Genomic DNA, 19,081 nt, shown 5'->3' with positions numbered 1-19,081 from the left:
CCCTGCAGGAGTCCTGATGCTGGAAGTCCACAACTCTTCAGTTTTAAGGTGACAGACCAGGCCACAGAGAGAAATTCTCTCTCTGGCCTCTTCCTGACACCCCATCCATTGAGCCTTGGGAGAGGACACCTCTTCTCTGGGGTCCCCACTGAAATGGCAACATCAAGATCTCCCTGTCAGCTCCCCTAAAATAAAGTCGCAGACGACCGCATGGCCCGGTAGCTATTCTGCCAAGTCATTCATGTTATGTGCTGACCCGCGGGGAGAGGACCGGGCCCTTCTCCCTTGCTCTCTCCCCGTGTCGCCGAGGACCTCTCAAGACTGAGGCCCAGCGCCATCTCCCTCGCAGCTGCTGGCTCTTCCCTTTCCAAAAGATGCGGCGGCTCCACCTGCGGGCACATCTACATAGGGTATCCTGCACTCCACCTTCTTCGTTAGCCCCGCAACCCTCATGGAGAGTGCCAGTGTGTAACATCGAGTGGTCTCCATGGCAACCGACAGGGTGTCACGCTGGCACGAGATTACGACCTCACGGCGTGGGGGATTCCAGAGAAGGGGTTGGGGGCGGCGCCCCCCTGAGTCCCAGACCCACGCCCAAACTGCAGGGAAGGACCCCCAACTTCCTTCCCGCCTCGATGGCCTGACCTCTCCCCCTCAGTTGGCACAGTGAGGACGGAGAGCGGGGGATGGGTTTCCACGGCGTCCCCCAACCTGATGGGGGCGGGGGGGAGGGTATGGTGGCGGGCCCGGCGCTCCCGACACTCTTGAGCCGCTGCTACCGAGCCGGAGCAGGCGCGGGCTGCGCTGGGCCGAGATCAGGGGCGGGAGCGGGCGGGCCCCGCGAGGGGCGTAAGTCCCACCTTCGGGGGCGGTGCCTGGCGGTGGGGAGTGTCAGGAAGAGGAAGAGCGCGGCCAGAGGCGGTGCGGGCGCGCGACGAGCAGACGCCGGGCCGAGGAGAGCGCCGCGCGGGCCACCATGGCCACGGACGAGCTGGCCAGCAAGCTGAGCCGGCGGCTGCAGATGGAGGGCGAGGGCGGCGGCGAGGCCCCGGAGCCCGGGCTGAACGGGGCGGCGGCGGCGGCGGCAGCTGGAGCGCCCGACGAGACGGCCGAGGCGCTGGGCAGCGCGGACGAAGAGCTGAGCGCCAAGCTGCTGCGGCGCGCCGACCTCAACCAGGGCATCGGCGAGCCCCAGTCACCCAGCCGCCGCGTCTTCAACCCCTACACTGAGTTCAAGGAGTTCTCCAGGAAGCAGATCAAGGACATGGAGAAGATGTTCAAGGAGTGAGTGCCCGCTCGACCCTGTTCCCCACCCACCCCGCGAGCCGGCCTCGGCTCCTGAGACCTCGCGCGGTCCCAGGACCCATGCGGCCAGCCGAGCTCCCCGATCCCTGACACATCAGGGGCGAGGACCCCAGATCCCTTCCAGATAGTCACGAGGCTTCGGGACCTCCTCCCCACCACGCTTATGGGTCTGGGGACCCGCGGCCCCTGGCACGCGACCCCTTCTCACGGTGACGCTGCCCCCGGTACCCTACCCGCCCGCATACGGAGTGGGGGACCCCGCGGCTCCTTCTAGAGGAGCGCGAGCCCCCACTGCTACCATGTGCGTGGGTCTGGAGAGCTCGGATCTCTGGCCTAGGACCCCTGTCTTGTTAGTGATGCTTCTCCACACCCGCGCACCACGAGACTGGGGGCCCCGTGGCCTCGGCCTCCTCCTCCTCCTCAGCTACTTGAATTCCCAACCAACCCCCACCCCAAACGCGGGTCAGAAACAGCCACCCCACCCTCTAGCGCCTCAACAAAGGTGACCGTTCCTTTCCCTGGCTGGGGTTTTTTCATTTCTTCCGCTTATCTCACATCCCCCTCAACGTGGGTTCTGGGCCGAGACCCCTCCCCCACTTTCCCTGCACTTATTCAGAATCTACCAGCAAACTGTGTCAGAGACCCTTCAGTCCCTCTCAACTCTACCCCCATCCACTCCTTTAGCCAGGACCCCAACCCTTGACCCTCAGGTGATCTCCCTAGGGAGGGACCCCTTCCTCCTTGCCCTCTACTCCACAGGTCTGTACAAACCCCACCACCAATAGTCCGGTCAGGACTGTCCCCCTCCTCCCTCTCCAGATGGTGACCCCCTTCCTCTTGCCTTCACCACCCACTATGCCCTGAAGCTTTGCAGTCACTGGCCCCCTGCTTTCTGTCAGAAGGCCCCATCTCTCCTTTCCCCTCTTCCCCCACTGCGTGACCTCTGCCCTCCCCGCAGAGGGTCACCTCCTATCTGACTTGGCTGGTGCTCTCACCTCAGCCCTTCCTCCATCCCTTTTTCCACACCCCATGGCCTCAGCAGGTTGGACAGGTACTTTCAGGCCTATGGGCTTACCCTTCCCCCAACAAAAAAACTTTAAATCTCTTTAGTGACTGGAGAGAAAAACTTCCTGATGCCCTTCGGGTTCACACATGGGTTCACCCTCTTGGGACTGAGATAGTCAGATGCACTGCCCCCCAGCAGTGTGGGGGCTGGTGGGGGTGGGGGCCGTGAAGGTGCTCAACCCCCCTCCATTTGATACTCTTCCCCACCCACCTCCTGTAGCCAATTGCCCCTGCCCCTGGCGGGCAAAACAGCCCCGGGGGTGTGATCTGGAATAGGTCTGGAAATGGATCCAAAAAGGTAGACTAGTCCTGAGGTCAAGTCTTAGGTGAGGAAGTCAGGCAGCCACCTTGGCTGGGGCAGGAGGTGGGGGCAGGCTGGGGCAGTGTGACCCAGCGGCAAGCAGGAAGCCCAGGGTGTTTTGCAACCCCCCAGCTTGAGAAAGGCTCTTTCCCACTTCTCACTGCTTGCTGCGGCTGCTGCTTCTGCATTTGACCCTTATTGTAGGGAAGAGGTTTTTTGGTTCTCAGACCTGGATGGCTGGGAACCCCATAATTTTTTCCGAGGGTCAGCCTGGGGCAGAACTGAGTCCTTAACCCCACCCCAGGCCTCTGCACGGACACCCCTGGTCCCTGAGGAGCCTGCTCCTTTGCCTCCAGGGTCTTGGTTTAGGAGTTCTTCTCAAGCTTTTTCCTAATCAAAACTGGCCTTATCAGAAGTGTAGGAGTTCCAGGATTCCAGACCTAATAGAGGGCAACTTCCCTGTAGACTTTGCTGCCCCCCTCCCACCTGCCACAGGGAAGTATAGGAGAGATTATTCTGCTGCTTGATCCCTGTATTCACAGTGCCCAAGGACTAAGGCGCTCCTCCATTCCTTCCAGCACCCCGTGACATAGAACTGTCATCACCACTGTGGCGCAGTTGGGCCGTCTGGGCACAGAGAAGTGAAGTAACTTGCCAAGAACACACAGCTAGAAAATGATGGAGTCAGGCTCTAAACCCAGGTCTGTGACTCCAGAACTCATGTTCTTCCCTCCTGGGTTTCCCATCACAGATGTCTGCCTCCACAAAGGGACGATCACCCAGCACCCCTTCCATATTCATGGCTGATTTTCCCCCACATGGACCCACCACCTCCTTCTCTTGGGCTTCCATGACATCCCTTCTACCCCCACGAAAATTAAAAAAGAAGGAACAGTTTGGAGAACCCAGACACGCCAAATGAGCAGGGACTTGGGATTGCTTCCCTGGTGGCTCAGACAGTAAAGAATCTGCCTGCAATGCAGGAGACTTGGGTTTGATCCTTGGGAAGATCCCCTGGAGAAGAGCCCGGCAACCCACTCCAATATTCTTGCCTGGAGAATCCCATAAACAGAGGAGCCTGGTGGGCTACAGTCAGTGGGGTCACAAAGAGTCGGACATGACAGAGCGACTAACACTGTCACTAAATGGGAAGCTGCAGCTTGGTTAGAGGGAGCACGTGGCTTAGGGAGTGATCGTGAACCTGCATTTGCAGAACAACCTCACATTTTTATGGAGGCTGTTTTTTGTATGAGTTTGACGAGGGATACTTTGGTGAAAATTGAGTGGAGCTGAACCCCTGGAGCCCCCTCTTGGCACCACTGCTGCTTGATGGGGTGCTGCTTGGCAGGGATGTGGTAGGGGGGCAGGAAGGGGCCAGGGAGCTGGACTTCTAGGGAAGGAAGTGCTGCCCGCCGGGGGGCCCTGGCGAGGAGGAGGGAAGGCGGCAGATTTTGTATTCAAGGAAACAAGGCTTCACTGTGCCAGCCGAGCCCAGCCCAGCCGAGTCCCGGCTGTGAACAGCCAACAGACAGGCTCTCATGGAAGACAAAACCCCCGTTCTGCTTCTGCCATCCAAGAGGGGCTGCAGCCTCCTGGGTCCAAGCAGGGCTGGAGGATCACAGCCAGGGCTTTGCCGAGAGACTTCCACCCTGATCTGCAGCCCCCATGGCAGAGGGGAGGGGAGCTCAGGCCTCCTGGGAAACCGTCCCCCAGATCAGAGTGCAAGAGACAGGAGATGGCAGAGGGAACTGGGAGCTGAACTTGCCTTGGAGGTCAGGAGATAGGAAGCGGGGCTTTGCTATTGAATTACCTAGTATGCCCGCCCTTGCCCTGGCCTCAGTCTTCCCATCTGTAAAAGGAGCACAATGACAGATGATTCTCAAAGATGATTCAGCAGTGACCTCCTTATGTCTGAGCAATCCTGAGCTGTCTGGATGACAGAACTGCCTTCTGGGGTCTTCTGGTTCGTCCATTCAGTGGTCATTAGCAGATTCTTCCTCAGGGTAGAGATGGAGAGAGAAGAAAGCAGGCAGAGGGAAGATGGACAGGCTCTCTACTATCACTGACCTTACACTCCTGGTAGTTTCCATCTGGGAGAGACCTTGGGGGGTTGTCATCAACCCTTCTCCCCATTTTACAGAAGAGAAAACTGAGGCCCAGGAAGGCGTAGTGACTTTCATGCGGAGATGTTCAGTGACTGAACCGGAGCATCCTTATCTATGCAATGGGGACAGTGGTCCCTGCTTCTCAGGGACGGGCTGTAGGCAGGTGATGCACACAGAGCTCTGGCACAGTGCCAGGCACCTGGAGGCACCTGACTCTCAGTCCTTCCTCCCCTTGCTCCCTCAGGCTCCTCCCATCACCTCTAACTCCACCCTCTCCCCTCCTCTGTCTGCTCATTCATTTAGGGTCCTGCCTGGGTCGGGAAGGCCTCCCTGGAGAAGGAAAGGGCAATGCACTCCAGTATTCTTGCCTGGAGAATTCCATGGACAGAGGAGCCTGACGGGCTACAGTCCATAGGGTCTAGGGTAGCAAAGAGTCAGACTGAGTGACTAATGCTGGAGACCTCCAGGCAAGGGGCAGGGTGTGGCCCCAGAGGGCCTCAAGGCAGCCACCTCTGGGCTGGCAACAGCCTGGGGCTGTTGTCTGGAGCTCTGTGGGGTTTTGTAAGCTGAGACCTGCCAGAGAGGCAGGCAGCCATGTAATTCTGAACCTGCTGTGGAATCCGAGGAAGATGCCCTAGTTCCCTGCCCGGCCCAGCCTCATCCCTAGCCACTTCATCTCATGACCCCTTGCGTCAGAACAGCCAGTGCCCCTCTCTTCTTTCCACCCTTCCCTCCCCTCCATCTGCTCCACCTCCCTGGTGTCTCCTCAGGCTTTTGCAGCTCACAGCACCACCCCCGTGCCCCCCAGCACAGCCCCCTTGTCCTTTCTGGGAGACCGTCTGGTGCAGTGGTTAGTGGCTGGGCCTTTGGAGTGTGCTACCCTGGCTCAGAGGGTAAAGCGTCTGCCTGCAATGCGGGAGACCTGGGTTCAATCCCTGAGTCAGGAAGATCCCCTGGAGAAGGAAATGGCAACCCACTCCAGTACTCTTGCCTGGAAAACCCCATGGATAGAGGAGCCTGGTAGGCTACAGTCCATGGGGTCACAAAGAGTCGCAAAGACTGAGTGACTTCACTTACTTACTTAAGCTGGGTTGGAATCCCAGCTGTGAGCCCTAGGGCAAGACACATAAACCCTTCTGAGCCTCACTTTCTCACCCTAGAACAGGGAGAACAATAGCCCCCACCTCCCAGGGTTGTTATAAAGTGTTTAACCCTGGTTTTGGCATAGAATAAGTCCTCACCAAGTTCCTGTCACTACCGTCCCAGCCCTGGCAGTGGTGGCTGGAGCAGAGATGGCTCCAAAAAGCCACTGGCTGCCTCCACTTACCCCCCACAGAGCTGCCCAGCCTGCCAGGCTGGCAACAGCCCTCTTGCTTTGGGCCTAAGTGACGGGCCTCAGCATGAGAACCTTCTTTCCCTCCTGCGGAACAGAAGCTTTGATTGACAGCTACATATGGCTTTGGGAAATAACAAAAATGGGGAATCGAATTCATTATCACTTAATTACGTGGAAGGCAGGTGGCAGAAAAAAGGGAAGAGCACCCAGCAGCCCGGGGATGACACAAAACTGTATGCCATTGCCCAGCGGGTGGGTGCTCAGAGTCTATTTCCCCTGGGGCTAAAGAACCTGCCTGGGAAAGTCCTGAGGATTAAGTTGAGAAAGTCCTGGGGAACTCCCTGGTGATCCAGTGGTTAGGACTCTGCACTTTCACTGCCAAGAGCCTGGGTTCAGTCCCTGGCCCAGGAACCAAGATCTGGAAGCTGCATAGTGTGGCCAAAAAAAAAAAAACTCCTGAGCCTTTGTAAAGAGTCCACCATCATGTCTGGCTGGTGGGCTATTAAAAACATAGGTGACATTTTTGAAAAATGTAGGGTTCACTCCTTTGATCATCTTTTGTTAAGTTTCTGTATGCAAGTTCCAGAGAATTAAGGGAAAAATAAAATTTCTGTTCAAGAAGCTTATAGTCTCATGAAGAGCAATGGCATAGAGGGGTCTTTAGGAGTGAGAGAGGATGGACCCCCAGGGCTGGAAACGTCAGGTTCTGTTTCTTTATTTCTACGAGGAGTACTGAAAGTTCTCTTGAAGGATGCCATGATGTCAGCCCTCCATAGCCAGCCCCCTGCCTCCACGCCCTCTCCTTGTTAAATGGAGCCACCAGGCCCATGGAGCCCAGTGTATTATTTCAGGAACTGAATTGAATCCTCAGACCAGCCCAGTGAGGTGGGTGCTGTCATTCTCCCCATTTCCCAGATGAGGAAAGCAAGGCCCAAGGTTATAATAAGTGGCCAGGGCAGGATTAGAACCAGGTCTGCCTACAGGGAGCTCCCAAGGCCAAGTGAGGGTGGTATTTGTGTCTGGGGGACAGGGAGGGGGAACCCTCTGGGGGTTCAGAGGTTGGGTCCTGCACCTACAGCAGCCGGGAGCCTGGCTTTCTGGGGAGGGAGGATTTTCTGGCCTCGGGCCTGTCCTCTGCTCTCCTACTTCCCTTCTGATTCTGAGTCACCTCTCCTCTCCCAACCCCCTGGGACTTTCGGTTCCCTTTTGGTTTGTGCCTTCCTGCCTTCTGTCTGTGCCTCTGGGTTCAGGGCCTAGCTTCAGCTCTAGGAGACCAGGCCTTGCAAAGCCAACCCCATGCCCTCCAGCAACTGAGGTCCCTCTGTCTGCCCAGCAGTCTTCTCCTTGGCTGATTTTCGCTTTTTTAGGACTCTAGAGAAGTGAGGGTTCTAGGCCAGAAAGGTGCAACCAGACAGAGCCAGGCCTGGGGACTCCTGAGCTGTGTGGAGAGAGAGGACCTCTGGGGCTGCTCCATTCCAGGAACTTTACCTCTTGTTTAATTCTTTCTCAACGTCCTGTAAGATGGTCATCACCCATTTCACAGATAAGAAGACTGAGTCTCAGGTTTCTATGACTGAGGAGCAGAGACAGGATTTGAACTTGATCCTTCTGACTCCAAGTCCTTTCCTCCCATGGGACCCTATTAGGAGCATATCCTCATCAGCTTGTTAGAAATCCAGACTCTCAGGCTCCACCCCAGGCCTACTGGATCAGAGTCTGCATTTTAGTAAGACTGACCAGGTATGCACTTTAAGGTTTAAGAAGCACTGGGCCACTCCATAACCGTCTCCCTGCCCTGTTCCTGAGTCTAAGGAGTGAGGCAATAACAAGAGGGAAGATTAAGTTAAGTAATAAACACTGGGTTATATGAGACATTTGGTATATGTCCTTTGCAATCACTGTTATAATAATAATTATTATTAAGAGAAGGCTGCAGGGAGACCCACGGCTATTGCTACCAGTGGAGGGAGCTGTCCTCCCAGGGTGGGGCTCAGTGAGAGACGCTTAAACCCGAGTTTAAGCATCTGAGCCCTGACAGCCCCCAGCAGGTTGCCATCAGTCAGGGGGGGCACCCACTTGATCCTTGGACTCCCTGGGAAGCCATAGGGGAAGCATCAGCCCCACCCTGGCCACACATTCACCCATACACACTCACACACCCTCTCCTTCGCTGACACAGGGCAACAGATCGAGTGTCAGACTCTAAAGATAGGGCTGGAGGAAGTGGTGAGTGACTGGGCTTTCCCCACCCGAGTCAGGCAGTCTGGGGGTGGGGGAGTGTAGGAACGGATGGGCACTACCGAACTGTCATCACCAAGCCTGTGGGTGTCTGCCTGTACCAGGAGGCGGGCCGGGCCAACCCAGCTGTAACAAGTAGCAAGGCCAGAATTTCCCTGGTGTCTAGAACTTTCCTACCTTCCCATTTCAGGACAAAGAGTAGAGGCCTAGGAGCCACTGAGGCCTCCCCAGACAGGATGGGAGACCAGGTCTGTGAATACTGGGGCCAAAGTCAGGTGGGCCTGGGGGCTCAGTGGTCCATAAACACCACTCTATCTGTCCTCCTGGCAATCCCCATGGGCAGAGAGACCACCAGCAAAGGCCTGGGAAGGGATGGGAACCAGAAGGGAGAGAATTGGGGTCCCCTATGCTCCCAAGCCATTGCCCTCTCCCCCTGTGCAGTGACTGATGGCTCCTCACTCTGCCATCAGACTGTACAGCACAGCTGGCCAATGGGGAGGGTCATATTAGAAAGAGCAACTTTCTAATAGAGTTACAAAGCCAAAATGGGCTGTTTCAGTGAAGCAGTGAGCTTCCCATCCTCAGAGGTATTCAAGCAGGAAAGCTGCTTTAGGGGATCTGACCCTCACGAATGCTCAGTGGGGTGGCCTCCAGTATCCCTCCCAACCTAAGTTTTTGTTACAGGGTCTATAGGCATCAGAACATAGCATAGTAGTTAAAAGCACATGTTTTTCCTCAGGCCAGGGTTCTGATAGTCAGGTATGTCCTTGTTAGCTATGATCTTGGCCAAGTCACTGCCTCCCTGAGCCTCAGTCTGCTCGTCTGCTGTATGGGGATGTTTATGCCTGCTTCACCAAGCTCTTTGGAGAAGGAAATGGCAACCCACTCCAGTGTTCTTGCCTGGAGAATCCCAGGGACGGCGTCTATGGGGTCGCACAGTCGGACACGACTGAAGTGACTTAGCAGCAGCAGCACCAAGTTCTTGAGAGGATCTGACACAAAGTACTTGGGGTAGTGCCTGCCACGTAGTACGTGCTCAGCCAAGAGGAGCCACTAATGATAATATTGTTATGAAATAGGGGTAGGCCCTGCACACTATCAGAGCCGGCCGCTGCTCAGCCCCATAACTCCAGGTTATCAGAACCAGCGGGGGAGGAGCAATCGCCAAGAAAGCCCTGCAGCCCAAAGGGGCAAAGTCTGCCTGGGTGGTGGCCGCTGCTCCACTTTCAAGGACAGATGGGAGGGGATTTTGTCACCAGCATCCTGGGCAGCGGCAGCTGAGCCCTCCCTGTGGAGAACTGTTCAGGGGGAGGGAGGGAGGAATGTGGGCACAGTGCCAGGTGCAGCAGCCTCCCTCCAGTGCTGGAGGAAAGTGCTGAGCTCCCAGCCCAGGAGCTTTGTTGTCAGTCCTCCCGGGCAGGTCCCAAGCCTCTGCTCTCAGCCCTGCAGGCTTGAGAATTCAGGACCTCTCATGGGACCACGAAGAAGAGGGAAGCAGGCAGGTAGAGAGGGAGGAAAGTTTACAGCTTTTGGAATCTTGCTGATCTCAGCTGTGTGACTCTGGGCTGCTTGCTACCCACGCTGGGCCCCAATTCCCCTACGTGACATGAAGCGGGTAGACCAGGCATCCAGACGGATCTTGTGTACAGAGTCTTTGCCTGGATCCTCTGAGCTACCTGTAGCCTCAGCTCCAGCTCAGGGAAAGGGCTGTTGGAAGAGAGGGTCTCCCCAGCCAGGGGTATGCCTGTTCCCTAGCATCCGACTAACACCATTCTCTCCTGGGTTGCCAGGCATCCTCCTGCTGGTGGCACAGTGACCGTCTCCCCCTTTCTCAGTTCCCTCTCTGTCCGAGGAGGAGCCGGAGGGTAACCTAGGACTGGGGCTTCTCTCTCTCTCTGCCCAGTGAGAGAGCAAAAGACTATATCTCTCCACCTCCCCTAGTGGCAGGGTCTCTGAATCCAGCCTAATGGGGCTTAGGGATGGAAGTAGTTGAACCTTCAGGGGAGATGCTCGTGGGACCCCTCATTCATCTTGTCCACCCCCTAGCTCCAGGCCAGTCTACAGCAAGCATTTCCTCCCAGCCATACAGAATCAGGACTGGGGGAGAAATAGTATTTTTTACCACTATTATTATTATCACTACTTTTATATGTACAAAGTACTTAACTAGTATCTGGCACATTAAAAGTTCTCAATAGAGCTGTTATAATCAAATTAGCAGGTTTTAGGCACATATTACGTACTAGGTGTTTTATATCTGTGTGTGCGTATGTGTGCGGGCTTTGTTGTTGCTCAGTCACTCAGTCGTGTTCGATTCTTTGTGACCCCATGGACTGCAGCACGCCAGGCTTCCCTGTCCTTTACCATCTCCCAGAGGTTGCTCAAACTCATGTCCATTGAGTTGGTGATGCCATCCAACCATCTCGTCCTCTGTTGTCCCCTTCTCCTCCTACCTTCAATCTTTCCCAGTGTCAGGGTCTTTTCTAATGAATCAACTCTTCACATCAGGTGGCCAAAGTATTGGACCTTCAGCTTCAGTATGGGCTTAGTCATGTCCAACTCTTTGTGACACCATGGACAGTAGCCCAGCAGGCTCTTCTGTCCATGGGATTTTCCAGATAAGAATGCTGGAGTGGGTTGCCACTTCCTATACTAGGGGACTTTCCCAACCCAGGGATTGAACCCACGTCTCTTGCATTGGCAGGCAAGTTCCTTACTAACTGCAACACCTGGGAAGCCTATTTTATATATCCATATTCTCCTTTACTCTCAAATTTTAACCATAGATGTTAACAATAATAATAATTCAGCAGTGGTACTGTAATTAGTGTGTATTAATTAAGTACTTATTGTGGGCCAGCCTCTGTGCTCAGAATCTTTATGGATCCTCTCTTAACCCTTGCCTTGAGCCTGAGATGGGTCTGATCTCCATGGTATAAATGGGGAAATTGAGGCGCCTGGGGTCATGTGACTTGAACAGGGTCACCTAGCCCGCAGATGGCAGAGCTGGGGTTTGGACTCGGGTCAGTCTCAGCAGAGATGCTGTGAGCACAAACCAGGGTTTACCTAGGAAGAATCTAGCTGATCCAATGACCCAGAGCCCGCCCACATCAGAGCCCAGGGCATGTGGTGGATGTCCACGCCCCCCGGGGACGGGGGCTGTTTCCAGTGTTGCCACCTCTGGGGCCCCACCTCCCACCCCAGCACCTGCTTCTCCCTGCTCTCTGTCATCTCCTCTTGGTGGCTGATCCTCCGGCACTGTGGCCAGCACTGTCCTCCTGGGGGCAGGAGCCCAGACCCGGTAATTGATTGATGCTTGATTGACGCAGACAGCGGTTCAGGCGCGGTTTGAGCTGCAGCCCAGACAGGCCTGGGAGCTGCCAGAGACCGAGATCCAGAGCCCTCGTTTCTGTCCAAGTGTGGACACTTTATCTGCACTTCCTCTGAAACTGAGCCACCCCTGGCTGCAGGAGAAACCCTTGAGCAATAAATAAAGCTGAGACTCAGGAGAGGCTAGTGGAGTGGTGGAGTCAAGTGTGGGAAGCACAGGGATGGGGGGCTGGACCCCTGGCGAGTGCCCAGACCTTTATAGTCCCTGTTCTCTAATCAGTCCCGTGGGGCCATAACTGACCTCCCAGGATTGCTGAGCATAGAGGTTGTGGAGAGAAACTGCCTGGCACATAGTAGGAGCTTCATAAATGTAACCAAGTCTCAGGATAGTGCTGGTAGCTGCCGTTTCTGGAGCCAGAGCTGTGCTAAGTGCTTGTCACGTATGAGCCCCTTCAGTCCCCACAGTGACCCTACAAAAGGGTCACCATCATACCAGGGGTTCTTGGCTTCTGCGGGAGGCTCACTGGCACGTCTCCTAGAACCCAGGCCATCTGCTCCAGCCCTGACATGTCATCACCGAACGTCACTGGAGCCCAAGTTCAGAAAGAGGCCAGGCCTTTTTTTTTCTCAGGGACACTAAGGAGGGGCATCCGTATGACTGACCCTGGAAAGACTGGCTCCTCTGTCATTGGCTGCTCCCCTCCTGGGCCGCTCCAGTACTGGTCACCAAGGCTCAAGGAGCAGCCACCCCGCCTGTTACCAGCTGGCATACAGACCAAAGATGGAAGATGAGGGGCTCCACTGTGCCCCCCACAGGGTCCCTCCAGCTCTAAGTGGAGTCTGGACCACAGGATCGTTGGTCCTCCTGACCTTCTCAAGTCCCACAATCCTCCCCTGCACCCTCTCTGTTATCTGTTCCCACCTTGGCTGTGGCCACTGCCCGAACTCCAGCCGCCCCTCCCCATGGTCGTGGAAGAGGCCTCAGGACCCTGTGTTTCCTGCAGGGTTCCCAGAGACCTGTCTTCCCTGTGCTGCGTCACTTTCAACCACTGACTCACTTGCTCGTGAACTATTTATACCTCTCGCACAAATGCTCTGTTCAGCGCTCCTCTGTTCTGCTGGCAGCCCCAGGACGTGTGGAGGGGGGCTGGGCCCAGCAAGTGGGCAAGTCTGTGAGCCCTCCAGACGTGGGATAGAAGCCCAGCTCCTTCCTCTACTGCTGTGTGACCTTGGGCAGCTCACTTCACCTCTCTGAGCCTTCGTTTTAAATGAAGGGGATTAAGTAAAATGAAGTAGGTAAATTTCCCAGCACAAAGATAAGATTTCAAAAGCTGGTTGCTATCAGATGTCCATAGTTGTGTGAAGTATACCTGGGGGGGAAGGGAATTGGGGAGCCCTTGAAGAGGGGACAGAAATGAGATGAGTGTTCATGTAGGAACTCCTGGTCTGCAGAAAGGTTCTGGAGCTCAGCCCCTCTGTGTCATATGACTGTCGCCAGCACTGTCACTCAGCCATCGTGAGGCCTTGAGGACTGCACAAGGGTCTTTAGGCTCAGGAGGCCCACTTGGCCAACACTGAGATGACCCTCCCCCACCCACCAGGAGGCAATCAGGGCAGTTGCTTGGCTGACGATAAGAGGGCCTGGCTGGGCTGTGGGAACAGCGCCCACATCCGCCAGGCTGTGTGCTCCCAGCACCAGCAGCAAGCTCCTCCCCCACCAGGGGCCGGGCCGGAGGGCAGCTCTGACCCCAGCTCTTACCACAAGGAAGCCGGTCAAGCAAGCTGTTTAGACTCTGCCCCTCACCCTGTCTGTCTCTCTGCCAGGCCATGAGTGGTAGGAAAAAGAGACCCGGAATGTGCAGGGCAGAGACACAGTCATCACCTAATCATTGTTCCAGGCCTTTCCAGCCACCACTGTACCCCCTGCAGGCCCCCTGTGCAAGCTGTTCCCTGAACACACCCCAGGCCACATTCCAGAAAACTCAAAGTGTCCCCTCCCTCCTGTGAGCCCTACCCTTAGACATGTGGTTCCTTCTGCCTCCCTCCTGGGTGAGGACAGGGAAGGGGGGAGATATGGAGCCAAGATGTCCCTCGAGGGCCTGTGGAGGTGCCTAAGGATGGTCAGTGAGTTCTTACATCAGGGCCCACCTTCCCAGTCCGTACCCCATATGATATTGTGAATTCTTCCTACATGCTTGTCATGTCTCATTCAGTAGATAGGGGCTGTGGTTTTCAGCTTTCCTGTGTAGCAGGTTTGGCCAAAAGTTGGCACTGTTCAACATGTAGGAGGCTGCTGGGCCATGTGGTGAGCTCCCCATCATCAGAGGTAACCAAGCAGTCACTGGACCACAAATCAGCCTTGGCTGAGTTCCTCGCTAGGAGGTGACTTTTGAGCTCCTAGGCTCCTTGCACTCTGGCTTATCACCACTCTGGCTGGTGAGGTATGAAGTGTCAGGATGTCCTAAGGCCTCTCTTTGCACCCACAGGTACGATGCCGGCCGGGATGGTTTCATTGACCTGATGGAGCTAAAGCTCATGATGGAGAAACTTGGAGCCCCCCAGACCCACCTGGGCCTGAAAAATATGATCAAGGAGGTGGATGAGGACTTTGACAGCAAGCTCAGCTTCCGGGAGGTAAGCTTCCTACTCCCCGTGGGGGGCAACACTGTTGGGGGCTTGGTGGTGGGGAGAGACGCACCCCCGCTTTGTCACTGAGCTACTTGTCCTTGAACAGCCACTGTTGAATGGCTGTTTGTTGGCTGAATGAGGTTTCAGCAGATCGTAGAACGGGTCCCCAGGGAGATTCTGAGATGCCTAAGTGAGAAGAAGGTCCATCCATTCCTTCATGTAGTGAGCACTTATTTCATTGATTGACTGATTGATTTTCATTTATGTCTGTGTTGGGTCTTCATTGCTGCGCGAGCTTTCCTCTGCTTGCGGAGAGCTGCCCTCTGGTTGCAGCGCTGAGGCTTTTCGTTGCAGTGGCTTCTCCTGATGCAGAGCATGGGCTCTAGGTGCACGAGCCTCGGTAGTTGCAGCTCACAGACCCAGTGGCTGCGGCTCATGGGCTCTAGAGCGCATACTCGGTGGTTGTGGCCCACAGGCCGTTTGCCCCACTGCCTGGACCAGGGATCGAACCCATGTGCCCCGCTTCGGCAGGCAGACTCCCCATCCACTGTACTATCAGGGAAGTCCTGTGTCCCTGACCCCATGTGGGCTCCAGAAAGACCCTGTGCTCCAGGGGTCCTGGCGTGCAGAGGGGGAGATGCACAGAGTGAAACAATAGGATGCTGTGACTGAGGAGAAGGGGCAGATGGAGCAGGGACTCGGCCTGCAGGTCCAAGAGGAGCAGGCACTGGGCCAGGTGACTTTACACTCCAGCTCTCACTCAGCCTCACTCTGAGATGGGAGCCGTGAGCGAACCTGTTTGCCGGAGGAGGAAACCGAGGCTCCAAGCCAGATAGCAATGGCACTGGCCCCCTGGGCAGCACAGGGTTAAATGCCAGCTGTGGCCTCTGGAGAGTCAGGTCTCAGGTGGGCCCTGGAGAGCTAGCTGGAAGCATAGAGGAGGCAAGGCAAGAGAAAGGTGGCCCAGGCGCCTGGGGGAGCCGAGGCCCAGGGAGGACGGTGCAGGCAGCACACGATGATGGTATGGACTCAGGACCTGGGTTCAAGTCTTTTCCTCCATGACTTTCCGGTGCTGAGGCTTACTCTTTCTATAAAATGGGCACAATCATGTACCTTCAGGGCTCAGTAAATGGGATTTAAGGTGGACTGGTTTGGAGAACAGTGGAGACAAAGGTAAGAGATAAGTTGAGGCTTTTGCTGGGAGCTGAGCGTGGGCAGAGCAGCCTGCAGGAGCCCCAGTCCTGGGGTGGACAGGAGATAGGTCACCTAGCCTCCCATTTTACAGATGGGCAACTGAGGCCCAGAGAGGGAGGGGCCCAGCAGCCTGCTCAGGAACACGGAGCATGGAGAGTGGAGAACCCAGGCCTCTGGCTCCCAGGCCCGCGAGCACCTCTCTTCCCAGGGAGGCCTGTAGCAGGCCCGCGGGTGGGCAGGCTCTGGCCCCGCCCACTCTCTCCCTGATGACATCAGTGTTCTGTTCTCCCTGCCGCAGTTCCTCCTGATCTTCCGCAAGGCAGCAGCCGGGGAGCTGCAGGAGGACAGCGGGCTGCACGTGCTGGCCCGCCTCTCTGAGATCGACGTGTCCACCGAGGGTGTCAAGGGGGCCAAGAGCTTCTTTGAGGCCAAGGTAAGGAATTGGGGGCTGTGGGGTGCCCTGACCCCACTTGAGGATGGGGTGTCTGGGATCCACCGCGACCCTGAGTTAGCAGAAGGATCCGCATGTCCCCTTCCTGTCCCTGCTGAGGCCGCAGACAAGAGGTGGGGAACTGACGCCTATCAGGGCCCATGTCATTCCTGGCTTCTGTCCCCTCCCATCCAGCTTGTGATCCTTTCCAGCTTCCCCCTTCTCTCCCCCAGGGCTGGGTGAGAGGTGTGTATTCTTGAAGAGGGAACAAGGACCACTTTGAGATGGCCCTGCCCTGGCACACAAACCCACTACCCACAAAGGACTGGGCTTTAAAAGGTGGGACCAAGAGACAGCAGAGCAGGCCCAGAAACATAGCACTGGTTCCCAGGGCCTCTCAGAGACACCAGCCCTGCCAGCCCCAGCCTGGAGGGAGTGTGATGGCCCCCAGAGGCCAACTCCAGGCATGGCACAGGTTCAGGTGGAGGGGACATGTATGGTTCTTGGATCCTGTCTTGTCAGGGCCCTGAGGCTCCTGCCTGTTCTTGCTTCTCCCCATCTTCATGTTAGCTAAGAACATTCCTTCTAAAGGCCTCCTCCCACCTCCTTCTGGGCTTCTAGAATTGATGGGATGTTTCCGGGTTCAGTTGGGCTTCCCAGGACAGGAACAGGATAAGAATAGCTGCATCAGAAGCTCCCAGTTACAGGACCCACACTCTGCAACAGCCACTGAATTCATCTTATCTCTTTTAATCCTCTCCATGTACCTATGAGGTCAGTTATTAATCACTGGGCTTCCCTGGTAGCTCAGTTGATAAAGAGTCTGCCTGCAGTGCAGGAGACCCAGGTTCAACCCCTGGAGGGGGAAGATTCCCTGGAGGAGAAAATGGCAACCCACTCCAGTATTCTCGCCTGGGAAATGCCATGAACAGAGAAGCCTGGCTACAGCCAGGCTACAGCCTATGGAGTCACGAGTCAGACGCGACTTGGCGACTAAATCCCTACCAGGCTCTAAATGGAAGAACTGAGGCTCAGCGAGGTGACTGAAGTGCCGAATCGAGGTTCTGGATGGTGGGAGGCAGAGCATTGGTTGGGGTGGGATGGAGGGCAGAGCAGAACTAGAAGAGACCCCAGAGAGACCTCCTCCAGTCCTGACCACCTGAATCCCACCCGACCCCATCCCAGGTCCAGGCCATGAACGTGTCCAGCCGCTTCGAGGAGGAGATCAAGGCAGAGCAAGAGGAGAGGAAGAAGCAGGCGGAGGAGATGAAGCAGCGGAAAGCGGCCTTCAAGGAGCTGCAATCCACCTTCAAGTAGCGAGGCTGCGCCCCACCATGTGGCCCCAGCTCTGGCGCCCGGTCCAGCCGGCGAGGGTGGCAAGGATGGGCAGACCGGAGGCCCAGCTTGATCCTTGGCTCTGCCCAAAGGGACCATGCTAAAAAGCTACAGATGTCTGTGAACAAGCCAGTCGAGGGGGTCTCCCAGAGCAGCCCGGCCTCTCCCCGCTCCCTCTGCTGTTCCTGAGGCCGCGACACCAGCTGCCCAGCCAGTCCTGCTCCTCCGCCTCCTGGCTGCCCATTGCCTCCCCCAGCTGCGCCTGCTCCCAGCTCTAGGGCGCGCCCTGCTGGGGGGGCTGCCCTCCACACACACACTCCTCTCCTCCCTGCACCTCCCCCTGTCCACCTCGTCCCCACCCCAGAGGCCAGCTGCCCTTCACCTGCAGGCTGCACCGCCCCCACGGCCCTGGGGCCCCTCCCTAGACTGGGTGAGCGACAGATGGCAAGAACCACAGCCCCAGAGAGCTGGTCAGTGGCACCCGGCTCCCCACCCCCAGCACCTGTTCCTGCAGCCCTGCCTCCTCTCTCTGCTGGAATCGAGTGGGGGCGCTTCTATCCTAGCCAAGGGACCCAAGGCCCTGGCCCACCTGCCCACCCCCCTGCCCCCCAGCTGACATGGAAACCCCAGCCCTCTGGGCCCCAGCCAGGCAGGGTGAGGGGGCATTTCTGCCAATCTACCTCACGGGCCCACATTCTGCCGGGCATGCCATGGCTCATGGGCCGGGAAGGCTCTGGGGGCAGAAACACCAGTCCCTGGTCACCCCCTCACCCCACACCGGCCCACAGCAGCCAGAGGGTCCCGGGAGAAGAGGGGGCAGGGAGGAGAGCTTGGCCCCTTCATGGGGAAGGAAACCAGCACGCCTCTGTTCTCCAGGAGGTGTCCAAGAAGTGCTTTAAGTGGTTTGCACGGACCAGGTGGTTGGGAGCAGGGGGCCTGGCTGGGCTCTTTCACGCCATCCTTCCCCGAATGACGTTCACCGCCTTGGCACCAGCGACGGGAACCTGTCCCGTCACACTCACCCCCTGAGGGTGCAAGGGGACCCCAGCCCCCCTGCCCCGTGTCCCTCCCCAGATGGGCCGTGGCCAAGCCTGTGCCACCAGCCAGGCCCTACGCGGCTCCCCATGTGCGCGCTCACGTGTGTGCGTGTCTGTCCGTTGCTGTGTTGTGAAGCTGTGCCCGTCCCCCAGTCCAAACAAGTGAATGGCCACCGAGGCCACAGTTATGCAACTTTCTGTGCGTGTCATGACAGCGTCACTGCTTTTTAAACTCGATAATTATTTTAGTAAGATGCCCCAAGAGTCCAGACAACTCCTGTTGGACTTGCAGAGGTTTTATTTTTTTGGCCTTAGAATCTGCAGGAATTAGGAGGTACTGACCCCCGTGCAGCAGCCTTGGCCCTGGATTACGTTTGCCTTAGCGGATATGTTTATACAGATGAATATAAAAAGTTCTTTTTCTTTGGGCTTATTGCTTTTTTTTTCTCTCCTCCCATCTCACCAAAAAAAAAAAAAAAAAAGCTACTTCTTCATTCGGTGGTACGATTATTTTTTTTAACTAAATAAGATAAAATTCTATATTCTTATGTGTGTGTGGTTCTTGGGGTGGGAGAAGGGAGGGGCTGGCAAAGGAGTGGACAGGGCGAGGTCACTTGGGTACGGGGGCAGCATTTGCTCAGGTGGCTCCCATGGCAGAAGCCAGGGAGAAGAGGGGACTCAGGACTTCTTCCTAAGGGGAGAAGTTGAGTTTGATGCTCACATGCTGTCACCAGGGACTCATCTAAGCTCTTTTTTAAAAGGAAAATCTACTTATTT

At 56.3% G+C, this 19,081-nt stretch overlaps 1 protein-coding gene across 2 annotated transcripts; it reads left to right on the top strand.

Moving 5' to 3' along the window:
- Positions 1–882: 882 nt before the first annotated feature.
- On the top strand, positions 883–18,844 carry EFHD2 (EF-hand domain family member D2). 2 transcript variants are annotated; one of them, XM_069546036.1, is made up of 5 exons: positions 883–1,284; positions 14,167–14,314; positions 15,801–15,935; positions 17,118–17,203; positions 17,458–18,844. In XM_069546036.1, exons 1-5 carry the CDS (start codon positions 977–979, stop codon positions 17,543–17,545), a joined length of 765 nt encoding a protein of 254 aa, XP_069402137.1. In that variant the 5' UTR covers positions 883–976; the 3' UTR covers positions 17,546–18,844. The 2 variants fall into 2 exon arrangements, with proteins under 2 accessions (XP_069402137.1, XP_069402136.1); XM_069546035.1 differs by lacking the exon at positions 17,458–18,844 and having other exon boundaries at positions 884–1,284; positions 17,118–17,332.
- Positions 18,845–19,081: the final 237 nt, after the last annotated feature.

This window comes from Ovis canadensis, chromosome 12 (genome assembly GCF_042477335.2).
Source record: "Ovis canadensis isolate MfBH-ARS-UI-01 breed Bighorn chromosome 12, ARS-UI_OviCan_v2, whole genome shotgun sequence".
Lineage (NCBI taxonomy): Eukaryota > Metazoa > Chordata > Mammalia > Artiodactyla > Bovidae > Ovis > Ovis canadensis.
This window is presented reverse-complemented; position numbering and strand designations above follow the sequence as displayed.

Excerpts from the sequence above, each read along its gene's own strand:
- EFHD2 (XM_069546036.1), top strand. The coding sequence starts at position 977 with ATGGCCACGGACGAGCTGGCCAGCAAGCTGAGCCGGCGGCTGCAGATG. Across the intron at positions 1,285-14,166 it reads ATGGAGAAGATGTTCAAGGA|GTACGATGCCGGCCGGGATG; the intron begins GTGAGTGCCCGC and ends TTGCACCCACAG. Across the intron at positions 14,315-15,800 it reads GCAAGCTCAGCTTCCGGGAG|TTCCTCCTGATCTTCCGCAA; the intron begins GTAAGCTTCCTA and ends TCCCTGCCGCAG.